General features: G+C 39.8%; 1 protein-coding gene across 3 annotated transcripts; it reads left to right on the forward strand.

Annotated features, from left to right (window-relative positions):
• The first annotated feature begins 7,205 nt into the window (after positions 1–7,205).
• LOC131224823 (tubby-like F-box protein 3) lies at positions 7,206–17,648 on the forward strand. Of its 3 annotated transcripts, XM_058220228.1 has the most exons (7): positions 7,211–7,452; positions 7,688–8,066; positions 10,601–10,688; positions 13,667–13,796; positions 15,448–15,624; positions 15,885–16,363; positions 17,094–17,648. In XM_058220228.1, exons 2-6 carry the CDS (start codon positions 7,704–7,706, stop codon positions 16,354–16,356), a joined length of 1,230 nt encoding a protein of 409 aa, XP_058076211.1. In that variant the 5' UTR covers positions 7,211–7,452; positions 7,688–7,703; the 3' UTR covers positions 16,357–16,363; positions 17,094–17,648. The 3 variants fall into 3 exon arrangements, with proteins under 3 accessions (XP_058076213.1, XP_058076212.1, XP_058076211.1); XM_058220230.1 differs by having other exon boundaries at positions 7,206–8,066; positions 17,068–17,648; XM_058220229.1 differs by having other exon boundaries at positions 7,206–8,066; positions 17,091–17,648.
• Positions 17,649–18,140: the final 492 nt, after the last annotated feature.

Below are 18,140 nucleotides of genomic sequence, written 5' to 3' on the forward strand. Positions count from 1 at the left end.
GAGTGGAGATACCTCATTTCAGCACTTGAGGTCTTGGTGTTGATCCCTAGCAAGGGCGGCTAGCATGGTGTGTGTGTGTACTGACGTCACCAAGCTGGTGAATGTAGGCCTCACCACAAGATGCATGTGTTACATCAAAACCGTCCATCCAGCGTCCAGAGGGTCTAGACGCTGGCACTTTCACACCCTCACACACACGCACTTATATATATGTAATATATATATGATATATTATTATATAATATTATATATTATATTAAATGATATAGTGGGCCACACCACATGGACCCACCCGCTTCAATTCAGACCGTCCGTAGAAAGATAGGACGTGGGTCCCTTGCAGCAAATGCTGCTGAAGTTGTTAAATCCACACCGTCCATCCAGACATGGGTCTGGACGGTGATCCATTTCAAAAAAATGTAATATAATAATTAATATATAATATATTATTATATATAGAGAGAGAGGAGTTGGTGGCCCACCTACGTGGGACCCACCCTGTGTATGTATTTGTATACCCACGCCATTCATCCATTTGGTGGGACCCACCATAGTGTATGTGTTTCATTTGCACCGTCCATTTGGACGGTGCCACGTGCGCCCCACCATGATGGATATCTTCCATCCACTTGACTATATTTGACCGTCCATCTGCTGGACGGTCAGCGCCCCACCACGATGGATATTTTCCATCCAAACCGTCCATACATTTATTGGGCTCCTCCCTGGGTTTGAGAACAAAAATAATAAGATTGATTTAACTATCAAGTAGACCACACTGCCATAACAGTGGGGATTGAACGTTCAACACTATAGCCGTTTGGGTCACAGAAGTTTTGGACCAATATGAAATTTGTCTTTCCTCCCATTCAAGTCTTTATGACCGTATGAATAGTCTGGATAGAAAACAAATGTTATGGTGACCCCTATGTAATTTTCTAAACAGTGAAAATCACTAACTCCATTGTTATTCTCTACTGCTATTTGTGATGCGGTCCAAATGATATTTTGATCATTATCACCACTGTTATTGTGGTATGGTCTAGATGATCCTTTGGATATGAGTCATTTTTATATAATGCTCTAAAATGATCCTTAACTATGGATGAACGGTGTATTTGAATTGGCCCAATTGACTCGGCCCAATGATGCGGCCCATTCGACCCAGCCCATTTGATCTGGCCCATTTGATCGACCCAATGACTCGGCCCATTTGTATCGGCTCAGTTGATTCGGCCCATCTGTATCGGCCCATTGATCAGCCCACTTGATTTGGCCCATTTGATTGATTCGACCCATTTGATGTAACTAAGGCCCTTGTGCTAGGAGGTGGGCCCCTATCTGATTGGCCCTATGAGTGTCATTCCATGGGAGCATTGTTGGTTAAATGACCACATTTATGGGCATTGATGGTTGAATGTCCACATTGTGACCTTCCTTTAGGCTTTTTAGGCCCATTCTCATCATTTTCTAGTGGGTTAACCCAAATGCTTGGGCCTCATTGATTTTAATTGGTCCATCATCGTCCGTCTATCTATGGACCCTGCCTCACGCCGAGGTTGATTATCGATGTCGATTATCGGTGTCGATTGCCAATACCGTCTACCGTTGCCGATTATGAGTTTCTGATAGCATAGCATCATGATATATGCCTATATGCATCATCTGCATGTTTGTTATGAGACGTGATTGGCCATTGCATACGCCATAGTGCAGGTGGTTTATGGGACTCCCTGATAGGCGAAATTATTCCACATGAGCATACGGTATGTACAGGATTGATGCATGATTTGGACTGCGTGACTTATGCACCTTGCATTTGTGTGATTGTGATTACTATATGCCCTAGCGACATCAGGGCTGTGGCATCCACAGACATATCGGGGGTGGCTGGATTGGATACCGAAAATATTGTTTCTAGCATCGGGGCGTCATAGATTTCCCTGGGTGAAAATCCCTAAACTCGATGGTACTAGAGGATGACTTCAACGTTGAGACCGAGTGGATATATGAGCGCACGAGGGCCGAATACCAGGAGGCCGTGTCTCCCACTGTGTCGTGGTCGGTTGAAAAGGAGTGTAGCCTTACTCGCCCGAGGGTAGGGAGCATTACTAGGCTGAGTTTGGCTAGCTTGTGAATGGGTTCGCTATCGACGTGCCGGATAGATATTGACAGACTATTGGTCAGGCGGATAGTGAGGTTTCTTACACTCACTTAGATTGTGCGGCTGGGAGAGGGGCAGTGCCATTTGGAGTATACTAAATCCCGGTGATTATCTAAAATGAGAACTGTACTGATATGTGATGAGCTGTTTGTGGATTTGGATGAGGATTGGTATACTTGAGTTGTATCATGCATCGCATGGTTTTAATATGGCCGATAGCATTCATATCTTGCACCGCATAGCCTTGGTACAGTTGATTGCATTCATATACCCATCAGAATGATTCCGCATTATTCTGGCATTACATTATGAGCACGTTCATACTACCACACACTTACACCACCCTCTAAGATTTCTATAAACTTATGTACGATTGATGCGTACAGGTGACGCCTAGATGCAGCCATAGCCTCGTCACAGTTAGAGCGTGCAGTCGAGCTTTTGGAGTTTCTGTTCTTATCATTATCTTGCATTTCCCTTCATACGCATTATACTTAATTTTTTTTTTATCATAGTGGATTGTGTGATGGTGATCTTGTGGTTATTATTCATGGGTTATGCTTATGGTTATGCTTATACTGAATCAAAATCATGTTTGAAATCCTCCTTGTAGGATCGCAGGATCGGAACCTGGTGTATGAGTGCCGGGAGCCGAGAATGGGGTACTATGGAGGCTGTCAGTGCTAGATTCGGCGATCAGGAATTTTGTGAGCCCGATTTTCGAGTTTGGTCCGTGAGAGAGAGAGAGAGAGAGAGAGAGAGAGAGAGAGAGAGAGAGACTTTGGTCTAGCCTAGCCTAGCCTAGCCAAAACCTGAGTATCTTGAGCTACCTAAGTTTAAATTCGAGCCACTCAATCTAACATTGCGAGACTATCACCCATCTAACTATTCAAGCTTCAATCAGTTTTATCACTTCTAAGCATTAACATTGTATAACACTCATTCCCTTCTCAACCCCCTTGCTCCTCATATACATCATCATTACATCACATTCCATCATTTTCTCGTATCTAATTATCAGACGTATGCTCTGTGGCTTATCGATATAATCGAAGCCTACCCACCAGAAATCTTAGCTAATTTGTCGCCATTTATCATAAGTATCAATACAACATCAAGTAACCTAGACATCATATTTCTACATACTTTGCACCCTGCACTAGGTCGGTTCGAACGTATGCTCTATGGCTTACCAATACAATCGAATCCAGCCCATAAAAAAATTTAGATCGATTACCCACCATCATTGCCATTGCATCACATTAAATCTTTTACATGCAAGATCTAATCATATTCCTAAAAAAACAGTAAGATATTGTGAAGTAAAGGTCGTACATTTGTACAAGAAGAGTGGGTGCCTAACACCTTCCTTCTCTGTAATCGCAGTTCCTTAGAATATCTAAAACGCAAACTCAAGAGTAATCTTAAGATTAAGGATCTTAGGGTTCTCAATCCTAAGTGTTTCTACAGGGTCTAACTGACTATAGATTCAAAGTAATTGGTTAGTGACGACTCTGGTCAAATATACACCCTCTTACCCCAGATGAAAGCCCTTGAATGAGAAAACCCATGGAAAAACGTGCCAATCTCCCATCTCCCCAAAAAATCCTCAAGCATCCACACCCTAACATTTCTATAAAGTCTAGCCAACTGTAGAAATGAAGAAATTGGCTAGTGACGATTTCGATAAAATATAATCAACTAATCACAGCGCAAAGCTCTTGGAAGAGGCAACCTGTAGAGAAAGCGACTTTGAGTCGATTCCATCCCAGAATCCCAAACACTAGCTAAAACATGTCTGCGTTAGCATGTGTTTCCCTAACCATGAGCCCACTTGATATATGTGTTGTATATTTTTATTATCCATTAGTTTTTCTAGATTCTTCTCAGGCATGGTCAGAAAAAATAATCAAATCCAAATCTGAAGTGGACCACACCATAAGAAATAATGGCGAGTAATCATTAAAAACTTATCGTGGGTTACAAAAGTTTTGGATTCAGTCGAAATTTGTGTTTTCCCTTTGTTTAGGTCAACATAATCTTATTAACTGATTGGGTGGCAAATAAGCACCGCAATGTGCCTAGAAAGTTTTTTATGATAGGCGTTCAATGATCATCACTTCCTTTGGTATGATCCAAGATTTTGATATGCATGTAACGTTCTTAAATGACTTCAAAATACTTAGGGCCTATTTGGGAGTGTGGATTTGGAACCCCCTCGATTTGAAATCCCCTGGATTTGAAATCCTCCTAAGTGTTTGGCACCCTAGATTTGGAATCAACTTTAATCTAAAAGTAGCTATATATGGTATATTTACATGGGTTTGAATTTAATTACTAAATCAACTTTAATATATCTAATTAGTGAAAATATGTAATGTTTGAAACAATGGTTGTAATAAGCTCACTGAAATATATACTTTGGTTAAAAATGATGAAATTCCAAGTGTCGGATGGGCCACAGCACAAGATTATGTCCAAGTGACTAACCAACGATTTTTAACTGTTGATTTACATGGACAATGTTTTGACGGCGCTGATCATCATATTAAAGTAATTATAGTGATGTACTTGATAATCTAATTATTTTGGAATATCATTAGTGAGCCATGTGCCTAATATATTAATAGTCTAGTGACACACATGTTACACATGCAACTCTTGGAAGGATTTTAGATGTAATCCAAGCTTTTACAACGGATTTCAAACTCCCTCTTTAAGGGGATTTGAAACCCCTAGTTGGGGCCGTTTGACACCATGGATTTAGGGGGATTTCAAATCCCCTGGTTGTTTCGCACCCCAAGGGATTTCAAATCCCCTCAAAGAGGGGGTTTGAAATTCACGGTGAGAGCTTGGATTACATCTAAAATCCTTCCAAGAATGGCTTTTGTAATATGTGTCACTAGAGTATTAAAGTATTGGGCACATGACCCACCAATGATATCCCAAAGCAACTAGATTATCAATTGCATCACTGCAATCACTTTAATACAATGATCAATGCATCCAAACATTGTCCATTTAAATTAACGGTTGAAAATTGTTGGTTAGTCACTCGGACATGATCTTGTGCTTGTGGCCCATCCGAGACTTGGAATTTCATCATTTTCGGGCAAAGTATATATTTTAGCAGGCTTATTACAACCATTGTGTCAAACATTACATATATTCACTAATTAAAGATATTAAAGTTGATTTAGTAATTAAATTCAAACCCTTGTGAATATATCATGCACATTTACTTTAGGATTAAAGTTGAGTTCCAATCCAGGGTGTCAAACACAATAGGAGGATTTCAACTCCAGGGGGTTTTGAATCTAGGCTTCCTATTGCGTTTGGCACCCTTGATTCATAATCAACTTTAATCCAAAAGTAGCTATGCATGATGTTGTCGGATGTCTTAAATCTGAGATTTTTACCGTGCACAATCGGTCGAGGGACTGGCTCGATCGGTCGTGGGATTTGCACGACCGGTCGTGACCCGCTCCGCTCAAACTCCAGCGAGCATTAGTTTTTGGGTCTGACGTGCTTGACCGATCGTGGACCATGCTCGACCGGTCGTGGGATCCGTTCGACTGGTCGTGCAGTCCGCTCGACTGGTCGTGGTTACGCAAATTCGTTTCCGAATTTAATGCGGACCGTGGATTCTGTGTCGCTTTTCACAAGGGTATGAAAGGAAAGTTTCCTAAACTATAAATAGGGATCCTTAGGGCTATTCTAAAATATACTAAAGCTTTCTAAAGGGTTTTAGGGTCATCAAATGGTGTAGTAAGGGTGAGATTCGAGGTTGTTCGAATCGGGTAACTTTTTTCTCTTTTAATTTCTATTTCATAGTGGATTTCTGTCACTTTGTGCTGTGGTTTTTTCCTACAAGGATTTTTCACGTTAAAACTTTGTGTTCTTCTTGATTGCTTGTTACTATTGAATTGCTATCCTAAATCTAGATCTGTGTGATTCCGCAGCACAAATTCCTAACAAGTGGTATCAGAGATATGATAAATCAGTTGAAACTTCAGCAGGAGGCCATACCGGTTAACTGTGATATCGAGAGCACTATCAATTTGATTAAAAATTCTGTTTATCACTCACGTACTAAACACATTGATGTTCGTCCAATATATCTAATTAGTGAATGTATGTAATGTTTGACACAATAGTTGTAATAAGCCCACTAAAATATATACTTAGCCTAAAAAGGATGAATTTTCAAGTCTCGGATGGGCCACAAGCACAAGATAGTGTAACCAATGATTTTTAACTAATGATGCAATCGATAATCTAATTATTTTAGGATATCATTAGTGGGCCATGTGCCTAATAGATTAATAATCTTGTTACACATGTTACACATGCAACTCTTGAAAGGATTTTAGATGTAAGCCAAGTTTTCACCGTAGATTTCAAACTCTCTCTGGGAGGGCATTTAAAACCCTCTGGATTTGAGACCACCAGTTACTTTATGGTGCCAAACAAAGAAAATCCCCTCGCATTCATAGTGCCAAACAACTAGAAAATTTGAAATTCACTCAGATACCCCGTATACGTGGTGCCAAACGACCCATTACAGGCATGCACGTAGGTGGCCTAACGGTCAGGCAAACGCCCACTGCTGCGTTGCCTACCTGATCCGTTTTGCTGGAAATGTGATTTTCTAAATCCACACGCGTCTACATCCATTGATTTACACGCTTGTCTGCACATGCCAATCTGAAGCACGTGTACAAGATCTCAAAGATCCATCGGGTAGGGCACTGTATAGGTTCCCTCGTCTTTTTAGCCTTTAATTAATTTCATCCACGGTTTTTCACCTCTTCAATTTTCCAATCTATTTTTTACCAGAGCATCTAGACAGTGTATCTCACGTGACGAACATATCACATTTCTCATACGATTTCCATAGTGGCATGTGCAACGGGGTGTAAATTGATAGGGATCTACACGCGTGTAGCAATAGCAGACATCGAAGGTATTCTCGATATTTCACTAAAAAACAGGGGTAACCCCCTCCCGCGCTCGGCGCGAACGGAGATGCCGTACAACAGCGACAACCGAGTCAGGATAAAAAGCCCTCTCGAATCCCTCACCGAAACAGAACATAGGCAGGCAGCAGAACTTGAAAAAGCCCAGAAAACCCTAAAAATTTTCTCCAACAAATACAAAAATCTCTTCCTCGATTCTCACCCTCGTCAAAATTTCCCAAAATCTCTTATCCATGAATTCGTTTTCGTCACTTCCCTAGCTTTCCGTCAACGTGATTTTCATAGCTTTTGGAGCTCTGAAAGAGAGAGGTTCAGCTAATTCGATTTTCTTTTCTTTTTCCTTTTTTTTTTGCTAATTTGATGCTTTGAAGGAACGAATCCATGAAAATGGCTCTCAAATCTGTCTTCGAAGCAATAATGCCGTGATTTTCGTTCTAAGATTGAAATCATGGAAGTTGTAGCTTTTTACAAGTATCAGTTATGCGGTAAAACCGTAAAAATCAGCTCTTTCTGCCCTTATTTCCAAGATGGGTTGTATATGTAGAGTGTAGGGAGATTTGATGACTATCAAGGGTATTGTTCAAGAAATGAGGGGCGAAATCGGAAGCATTTCGAGGAAGGGTTTTGAAGCTAAGATTGGGTATGGATTTCGGTCACGGTCGCAGAGATCGGTCGTTCAGGATGTTTTGGTGCCAGTGGTGCCAGCGATCGACGGTCTGAAGCAGAGTTGTTGGGCGAACATGCCGCCAGAGCTGCTGCGGGATGTGCTTGTGAGGTTGGAAGCGGAGGAGAGCGTTTGGCCTGTGCGGAAGCATGTGGTCGCTTGCGCAGGGGTTTGCAGGAGCTGGAGGGAGATCATGAAAGAGATCGTGAGGACGCCAGAGATTTCTGGGAAATTGACATTCCCAATCTCCTTGAAGCAGGTGAGGGTGTCTGATGTTTTGTTAACTTACCAAAAGAAATTACATTAGGCCTTGTTTGGTAGACGCCTAAAAATGAGCTCATCTCATTTTAGTTAACAGTAATTATGTATTAGAGATGAAGATCCCTATTACATAATTACTGTTAACTAAAATGGGAAAATAGACTAATCGGAATTTATGGTTGGAAGCCTTTCTTTTTCTTCTTTGTTTTTGGAATTTGAAGAGTTGTCCAAAAGTAAATAAATGAATTATAGAAACTAAAAATAAATTAATTATCGAAACTTACTCTTCATTTTTGTGATGTTAAACAATGCTTGTGAGAAGTGATTTGCTGCCTTACTTTTCATGAACTTGATTGATTTTGATTCATGTGACCTGAAGAACTATGAGGCCAGTTTTGCTCATGCATTGAAATTGTCTATACACATGGCTTCTAATTGGTATATTCTTTCGATTTATGTTCTTGCATACCATAAATGATAATAGGTGATTAAATAAGTATATAAGATAGAACTGTTTTGTTAGATTTTCAGCTTGCGAGAATGGAAAGTTAAAGGATGAGAATTGAGATTCTGGGCTGTTCGAGGTTTGACTTCTTGGGCCAATTTGCATGACTTCTGATTAGGGATTTTCTAAAAGACCATGACTTAGATAGGTTCTGTTGGATACATGGTTATCCATGCCCAGAGGCTCACTGAGATGAAGCACCTCATAGATTTGACTTGAAGGAAGAGAACTGATGGTGGACGGATGAGGTGACTCATGAAGCAAGAGAAGTAGAGAAAAATTTCGTAACGATGTTGGACTGATGCGGCGAAGTGATCCTAAATGTATTTTTCTTTGCCCACCATGAGCCTCAATTCCTCAAATGTTTTTGTACCATTTGATGTTAACGTTTGGCTGTTATTTTACACTTAGGATGATTCTATTGCTCTTTAAGTGGACACTAGAATAGGCCAACATCATGCAGTTCCGATGCAATCCATCATTCAGTTTATTGTCATCATCATCTAAGCCTTATCCCAACTAATTAGAGTCAACTACACGGATCCTGTTTTGCCATTCCATGATCTTTCAGCACTTTCCACCATTTATGGTGTATCTTCCTTCTATGTTCAAATACCTTGGTTTATCACCATATCTACATGAGATAAATTCTGCAATGAACTAGGTAGTTTAATTTAAAGACAAAAAAATATCATAAAGCATCTCTGGTTTTCTTTCTTCACTATCCTCATAATATGGATCTTACCATTCGAGCTTCCACGAAATCCAAGCTTCCACCAATCATCAAATTAGAAACCTCTGAAACATGTGGTCTCAGCTCCAAACCTTAGAGCACCTATATAAATATATTTGTATTTACAAGTTCTGATTGATAGGACTTGAGATTTGAGTCCCCTAGTATACTCTTGTTCTCTTTTTGGTTCCCCCCTTCCAGTTTCCAGTCTTAAGGAAGACTACTTTGAATGGTGAAGGAGACACGGCTGAGTTCTGAAAGACTTGACTGGGAATAACTCACCCAATACTTTCTAGAGATGACAGAATTTAAAAGATTTTCTACTTGATTTGACTATAGACAAAATACAATTGGGGGTCAACTCCTGTATTTGTAAGTCCTTATGCAGCTTCCATGCTGTGTGAATTAGAATGGAACTAGGTCGGAAGTTTTGGGTGGAGTTAAAAGGCTGGACATCTTGAAACATTAGCTCCAGTTTCTGGTCAGAACGTAACTGCATTCTCAGTTTCTCTCTTATTGCTTTGATGCAGAGTCCTCTTGTAGTAACAAGCAGAATGGATGGACAAAAATGATTTGGGTGTAAAAGAAAACAATATCAACAGCTTCCCATATTCAGATGGCATTGAATAAGTTGATAATCATAGAAAAAAGGTGGATTTTAATGAATTCTTGCAACCAGAGGATTCATTGAAGTTTCTCAAGGTATACTTGCTTATGTTCTGATTTACAAATATTATCTGAACCTTTAAGTAGACACTGTCAAATTTATTGTTACACATCAAAAATGAAAAGAAAATAAAAAAGAAACAAAAGAAAATAAAAGCTCTCCTTTGTTTTTTCAGTTAAATTCGTTTTCTGTTTTGTTTCTTTATTTAATTAGAGAACCATAAAGATCTGGAAATGTCCTTGATAGAGCGAAATGGAGGAACATGGTTTGTGTAGCCAACCCCAATTAATTGGGATTAGGTTTATATGGTGATGATGATGAAAGATGTGAAATGCTTTTGCTAGGTCAAGCTTTCCCATCTTCTGCTCCCAATTTGCTCCCATACCTCTGTGATTTAACAACTGGCTATTATATTGTGGTTATTTTATGTGGCATTGGGGACTTGCAGTTGCTTTTTTGGTATGTGCTGTATAACAAGTCACCGTTTATTTTTTCTTCAGTTCACTGTGAAATCCTTTACTATCGCGATTAAAATATTGAATTTAGGAACTTCATGATCAACCAAATTTTTTTCCTCGTTTCAGAAATTTTGTTACGCTGTTTGAAATCTTTAACTGCTGTTTGCAGCCTGGCCCTAGGGACTCCCTTCTTCCATGTTTCATTAAACGGAACCGGAGCACACAAACTTACCATCTTTACTTGGGTTTAACTCAAGGTGAGTTATATTTCTTCTTCTTCATCATCATCTTCTTCTTCCTCCTCTTTTTTCTGTTCTTTTTTCCTTTTTAAATTAAAATCTGTGCTGTAGCCACATAAAACTTCTATGCTCCTTTTTGTTGTGACCGTCTCTATCAATTTAGAACTGTTCCACATTGTAATAATTTTAGAATGACTTGATAGAATTTTTGCATGAGGTCATCGGCTACAAGGCATATTTTCATAGTGCACATTAACTGTTGTGTAATTTAAAATATTTTATGACAGTAGATGACTCCTAGTTGGTAAATTTTGGCTAAAAGTTGAGCAAAGGCAAGTGATCATACTCACTTGGTTGACTTTGTTTCCACTGTCAGTATTTGCTTGCTTGATTGCTTTATTAACTAGGTTTTTAAAGAAATAGATCATGTTTTCAAGGTGGTAAATGCCTATAAAGCCATGGTGACTGGTAATGCAAGTGGGGATTAAGCAAGAAATGTGTGATGAAGACATGGATCCCAAAAACCCAATTTGTGACTCCTAAGGTCTATCTGGTGGGTCCAAGCATGAACTTGTGCTTTGAGATTTTTAAAGAGATGGATCCCATGTGTGGTTGTAAATTGATATTTGGAGTCTTTTTTTGTCAAAGATTTTGAGGGATTTTATTAGGAGTCCAAAATTAGTTCTCTTTGGTTATCTGCTAATCATTCCATGTATAATGAGTCTTATGATATCCTTAGGTCGTGTTTTTTGGTGCGAGTAGGGCAATTTGTATCTTTGCCTTCCTCTTTGCATTGTTAAACCTTTGTTGATTTGTGGAATACAGTTGTGAAAAGAGTGGAAAGTTCCCTCTTGGGTTGGAAAAGAATATACTGGTCTTTTGCTGTGCGGATCACTCTCCCTTTTTTCTTTGAATGGTAACAAAGGCTTTTAGCAAACCAAACAAAAGAGACAATAAAAGGGGCAAGATACTTGTCTTAGTCTCTGTCCAATCACCCTTTTCAATCACCCTTTTCAGAACTTTCTAGTGCAAGTCATAGGTTTCATCTGCCAATAGTTGTTGCCACTTTGTGCATTTCCTTAGTTCTTGTAAACAGGGGTGTCTTGATGCTTCTCCTCCACCAATAATAGCATGGTGCTTGTCCTCCACCCATTTGGCCTCTTCTATGTTGTAAAAAATTCTTTAAATCACTAGTTAACTAGTTAACAAAACAAATCTGATTTCACCTATGATCTTCTACACTTATTTTGTATATCATCCGTCTACACAACTTTTCCTTTCCTCGCTTTTGTTGAGGCGATCTTTACTTTTCTCACTCAAATAAAATTGGTTGTTACTGATAAAAAGAATTTGTTTGAACATTTGTATGATTAGCTCAAAAAAGACGCTATAAATCAAGAGCAATATGAAACTAATTAATTGAAAATGCTATGAATAACATGGAAGGGGTGAGCAAAGGAAGAAGGAAAAAAGGATAAAGGGAAAATAATGGTAAAATACAAATTACAGTCACTTACCCAAGCTAGAATCTTCATCAAAATTGTTGCATTTCATTCCAATTTGACTCAACACTCCACATGCTCAAATGGCTTTTTGTCTTTTTGTCTTTTTATTTTTTGGCAGCAATAAGGGAGTGCTTAATTAAACATAAAGGGGGGAAAAAAACTGTTCAACTTTTTGAATAAAATGACCAAAAGAAGGAATTTATGGTATTTGTGTCTAAGGGTTCCTAAAGAAGGAATCTGAGTGTTTAGGTGAAGGTAACAAAACACAGTTTCTCTCTCTCTCTCTCTCTCTCTCTCTCTCTCTCTCTCTCTCGGAAAAAGAAAAAGAAAAAGTGAAACAAGTTATAAGACTCGAGGGTGCAGTTATTTTTATCTCAGGTCATGGGCATTCTCTCGGGACCTAGTTGGGGTTATGCAACTAACCACCAGAATCCTGGACAGTTACCCAGAGTCAGAACAGCCCAAGGACGAAGTGACTATAGCCTAGGCATTATGTGGAGTTCAACTTTGCAATTGCTCGTGGGTCGTAGCTGAACTGGTTGTTTTAAAATTCATGGGGTATGGCATTTTGATACAAGGATATCTAGTATCCTTGGAGCTGCAAACATATATTATATTTAATTATTCCTTAATCTTTTGCTGCTTTGATAAGCATGAATCATGGCATGAACTTGTCATAATTGTGGTTGGATGATTGCCGAGCTAGAGGCACTCTGCAGCACCCGAGAACACTTCCATATCATTTCCTAAGCTCCTTGTGTGGAAGACACCAAGTAACATCCCTTATTAAGGAGGATTCTTCCGTGTTATCCTCTATTTTCATATGTTTGCGTGGTCACCATTATGAAATTAAACTGTGATAAAAGATTTTTCCAAGCCCTCTATTTTCATATGTTCATCATCATCCAAGCCTTCTCCCAACTAATTGGGATCGGCTACGTGAATCCTTTTCCACCATTCCTCTGTACCACGGGCCCATAGCTTCAGTTAGACTATAGGTCATCAAGTCTTTTCTTATTACCTCCACCTACGTCCTTTTGGGCCTTCCCGTTGCCCTTTTAGAGCCTTCAACTTGTATCAAACGGCGCAATTCTTGGTTTTTGTTGCACATGACTGCTACTTTCCTCATCTTATTACTCATTGGTGCTACTCCTAAATTCCCTCGCATGCATTCATATCTAATTCTATCCTTTCTTGTCTTGCTACTCTTCCATCTCAATATCCTCATTTCAGCTACACATCCTATGGACATGTTGTTCCTTAGCCATGCAACATTTTTTGCCCATAAATAATGACTGGTCTTATAGCCATCTAATAAAATTCCCCTTTCAGATTGAGTGGTACATGACAATCACATAAAACTCCAAGTGGACATTTCCATTTCTTCCCAATTACAATATATTAATAACTCACATTTATTTGAATAGTTTCAGCATTATAGATTGTTATTATTGTATATGTTTATGCTGATCACAATAACTTATCTTGCAGCATTGAATGATAGTGGAAAATTCCTACTCGCTGCACGCAAATGTCGACGTCCCACCTACACAGACTACATCATATCTCTAGATGCCGATGATATGTCGAAGGGAAGCGGTACCTATATTGGAAAATTGAGGTGAGCTTCAACTTGCGCATAATAAAAATGCCCCAAGATTCAGGGGGATTAGGGGTTACCAATTTATAATACAGATCCAGGCTTAGGGGTTACAGACATAATACACATACCTGTTTAGGGCTTGTTTGGTTCCATGAGGTGATAATACCTTGAGAATAGGCAGCCCCCTAAAGCTTGCCAGCCTGTACGGCAACACTAACACAAAATGTTGTGGTGGGAAAAGCCGTTGGGAAGCCCTGATGTTATCTTGCTTCTTTTTTTTTTCCCCTGCTAAAAACGACAAAAAATCCTGATATGATCATAATTATGCTGAATGTCACCAGCTGTTCCCTATCGCAAGGTATTTTCTTTCGAGGACCTAACAGCCCCTTATGTATGAATTGAACTCGCGTAATTTCAGTAAGTGCTATATGTCTGTGGTTTGAAAATTCATATATAGACCTGTGAAGCTGAGCAAATGAGAAACATTGAATAAATCGGAACAATATTTGCAGAACACAAGGATGAGATGCTTCCTGGTAAAGAGCTCTCCATAATAAGAATAGACATTTTTCTTACCACAATTTGGCATGGACATTCCAGATTACCATTGAGGATGAGGATTTGAGGTTTTTCACTTGGTTCATTTTATGTATGTATTTTGTTCATTTTTTCAGTGCAAAATATCAGTAAAGAGGAGATCTCAAAGCTTGTTGTGTACCCAGTTTTACAAGATGATTACTTGCATCTAAGATGATGGGTGTTATCACCCATCACCGGTCGTAATCAGGAATCATTGTGGTGAAATTGAGCTAGCTCTCTCTGGTTTGATTGAAATGAACTGGTACTTAGAGCTACATATTTACAATTGAAGCGGTTTTCTGAATTTTTTGTGGTCCCATTATTGTTGACTGTGACTCTTGCAATGCCATTTCATGGCATCTGTTAGTGCATAGAACCTTGCAAGTTCAGTTTTGTGGTTAGTGATACTCAGTTCTTAATTTCTTTGGAGGATTCTACCCTATGCAACAATGTAGGGGCTTGGAAAGATAGGAATAGGAGGGTTTTAAAAATAAAATGACTTCAAGGAGACAATTAGAGATAATTACAAATTACCTGGTGCATTGGGCTTTGTTCGTCCCTTCTGAGAGATTGGTAGCATGGCGATGTCCCCAGCAGGAGGAAGGAAATTACTGAAGTTAGGCAGCAGGCTCCCCCTGTTGGTTTCTTGTTGCTTAAATAAAACCTGGGTCTTTTCGGCTTGTGTGGTGTATATGGAGATGCGAATGGCACAATCAAGTTGGCTATTCCTAGACTACCTAGAAGCATCCATTCTAATGAAGTGGAAGTTAGGGCTCTTTGACAAGGTCTTTGCATTTTTTGGCCTTTATTATTTTATTATTCTGCTCCTTCAATTATAGGAGATTTTGAAAACATCAATGATTAGTCTTCATCTGTGGATTCATTACCATGGAGACTCCCTTTATCATTAAGGAAATCTGCTGTAATGCCTTCTATCTTTAGAGAGAGAGAGAGAGAGAGAGAGAGGCACTAACGCAGTGGCAATCATCATGCTATTGCATTCTTTAATAAAATTTGTGTTTTCCTGAAAAAAAAAAAAAAGTAAACATTTCTGGTTCTTTTTACTACTAATTGCACTTCTTTTCGGCAGATCGAACTTTTTGGGGACCAAGTTTACCATCTATGATGGTCATCCTCATGCTGGAGCCATGGTCACAAAAAGTCGTTCCATGCGGCTAGTGGGTTTGAAGCAAGTCACCCCTAGAGTCCCTGCTGGCAACTATCCAGTTGCTCGCATTGCTTATGAGCTGAATGTTATGGGTTCCAGGTGAGGAACACATCTGACTCTTCTTCTTCCTCTTCTTGGCTTTATTTTTCTTTCTTCTCTGTGGTTATACATGCTCTGTAAGGACGTCAAACTTTCTAAACTAGGCCCACCCTTCCTTCCTGAAAGAAACTTTGGTTCCTTTGCATTGTCATCTTCATTTATCTTCCAAAACTCATATTCAGGAATGTTTCCTTTTCATGTTGTGAGATAAGCATGATTAGTAATAGTACCCACTCTTATGTTTTTCATGGAACAACCAGAGGTCCGAGGAGAATGCAGTGTGTCATGGACTCCATTCCTGCATCTGCTGTTGAGCCAGGAGGTGTGGCTCCCACTCAGACTGAGTTCCCTCTCAGCAGCCTCGATTCCTTAGCATCATTCCCATTCTTCAGGTCCAAGTCCACCCGAGCAGAAAGCTTGTTATCTGGACCATTGTTTGCCCAGAAAGACAGTGTACTGGTGTTGAAGAACAAGGCTCCAAGGTGGCATGAGCAGCTCCAATGCTGGTGTCTGAATTTCCGAGGACGGGTGACAGTTGCTTCGGTGAAGAATTTTCAGCTAGTGGCCTCAGCAGAAAATGGGCAGGCTGGGCAGGAGCATGAGAAGGTTATTCTCCAATTTGGGAAGGTGGGGAAAGATTTGTTCACCATGGATTACCGGTATCCAATCTCTGCTTTTCAGGCATTTGCTATCTGCCTCAGCAGCTTCGACACCAAGATTGCTTGTGAATGACAGACAGGTGCGTTCGTCTACCTCCCAGAATTGAAACAGCTGGACATTGTAGAGGATAGACTTCTTGTTCCTTTTTTTTGTCCCCTTTCTTTTTTCTCTCATATAGAGAATTGCAATCTTTAAGCTTTATTCCAATTTTGTTTGGGTAGTGGGGAGGGAAAATGCCTGGCCCAGGAGTTTGTACTGTACATGGGTTTTTAATGCTTGACCCGGGAGTTTGTATTGTACTCTTGGGTTTTCAGTTTGCAGTAGTAGTGTTGCATGTTTCAGTGACTGAAACTGTTTATATGAAAACCCTAGCATCCTGGAGCAACTCTCAGCCGAGCATTGCATAGCGTACCTTGAAAAAAATATGCTGTTACTTGCATCTAAATTATCGGCACACATTTTGCCAAGCCGGTCATCTGGTGGGGCCTACTGTCCATTGGTGTTATCCCAAATGTTGCACAGACTGGATGATCTCATCCACTGATTGAAATACTTTCGAGGATTATAAAATGACCATTTAGAACGCCAACCAATGATCACCATTCGAAGTGCAGAAGGCAACCAATTGATAGCTTAACCATCCAGTTACTTTCTTTATTTCTGTTTGGTCTAATCAATGGTCTAGATCTTGAATATGCACCATGTGTACAGAGATAGTTTGCTTGACAACCGATGTGGATGTTATATATTTTGACTTGTAGTCTCCGCTTGCTGACAAAACAGTTTTCATTGTCTGTCTACTAAAGCAGCCAACTTCCAGAAGCAGTTGTTGTGGTTATGTGACTGGTGCTCTGTGAGAGCTCATGGGAGAAGCAAGGGTGGGGGCCGAAGTAAGACGAGAATGTGGTTGAAGCTGCTGGTGGGGCAATATTCCATCTCATATTCCATCTCCTCTCCCCTTTGTATATTTGATGTGTTGTGTACAGAACTGTTCCAATATGGTTGGGCTATGTTCATGCACAGCTGCCCTGGAACTGTATCCTCCTGTCTTCTGCAGAAATGAACGGAGCGGTGCTCGTATTTATTTGTACTTCTTTATCGTGTGATGAGGAAAGGCCCACATTGCAAGATTGCTGGTGGTTCAATGGTGTTATGGGAATCGTTTGCTTGCAAGAGAGCTGTATGTTGTTGGTTTGTTCTTTTGCTTTTTTCTTTTTCTTTTTGTCCCCTTCCTCTTAGGTTGGTACGACATGGCAAGGATATTCTCCTTAACCAGTATATGTTATTATGTAAATGCTACTTCATGACTTCCACCCCCGTGTTTATGTCTATGGAAAAAGGATTGTCTGTGCCGCAGGCATGTATCTGTGGGCCCACTATGGTGCAGTGGTAGAAAGGGATGCTTTTGGGGAGCTAGACCAATGACAGATTGTGCTGATGGGGTGACTCAATTCATGGTCTAATAAACTAGGGAAATGTGTTGAGCCTTGAGTTTTATTTATTTATTTATTTATTTTATTGTTGGTGCGAGCTATTGATCTTCATATCATTTCATGGGAACTTGAGTTTGGCTTGGCCCCAAGCGGCTGGCCAGGCCTGTACCCTTGGACAAGTTGGGTTGTGGTTTAAGCTGGCTTGGGCTTAGTCTGGAAATCCTCAACCGACCTCAGGTTGGAATGTGCTTGTGTTGAGACCTGGGGCAAGACAACCCGGCTGAAGCCAACTCCTTATCTCCAATATATAAATGGGAGAATATATATATATATATATATATATATATATATATATATATATATATATATATATATATATATATATATATATAGCCATGCTCCCCTGCGCACCTACGCACGTGC

This window comes from Magnolia sinica, chromosome 14 (assembly GCF_029962835.1).
Source record: "Magnolia sinica isolate HGM2019 chromosome 14, MsV1, whole genome shotgun sequence".
NCBI classification, from domain to species: Eukaryota; Viridiplantae; Streptophyta; class Magnoliopsida; order Magnoliales; family Magnoliaceae; genus Magnolia; species Magnolia sinica.

Excerpts from the sequence above, each read along its gene's own strand:
- LOC131224823 (XM_058220230.1), top strand. The coding sequence starts at position 7,704 with ATGACTATCAAGGGTATTGTTCAAGAAATGAGGGGCGAAATCGGAAGC. Across the intron at positions 10,689-13,666 it reads TTACTTGGGTTTAACTCAAG|CATTGAATGATAGTGGAAAA; the intron begins GTGAGTTATATT and ends CTTATCTTGCAG. Across the intron at positions 13,797-15,447 it reads ACCTATATTGGAAAATTGAG|ATCGAACTTTTTGGGGACCA; the intron begins GTGAGCTTCAAC and ends TCTTTTCGGCAG.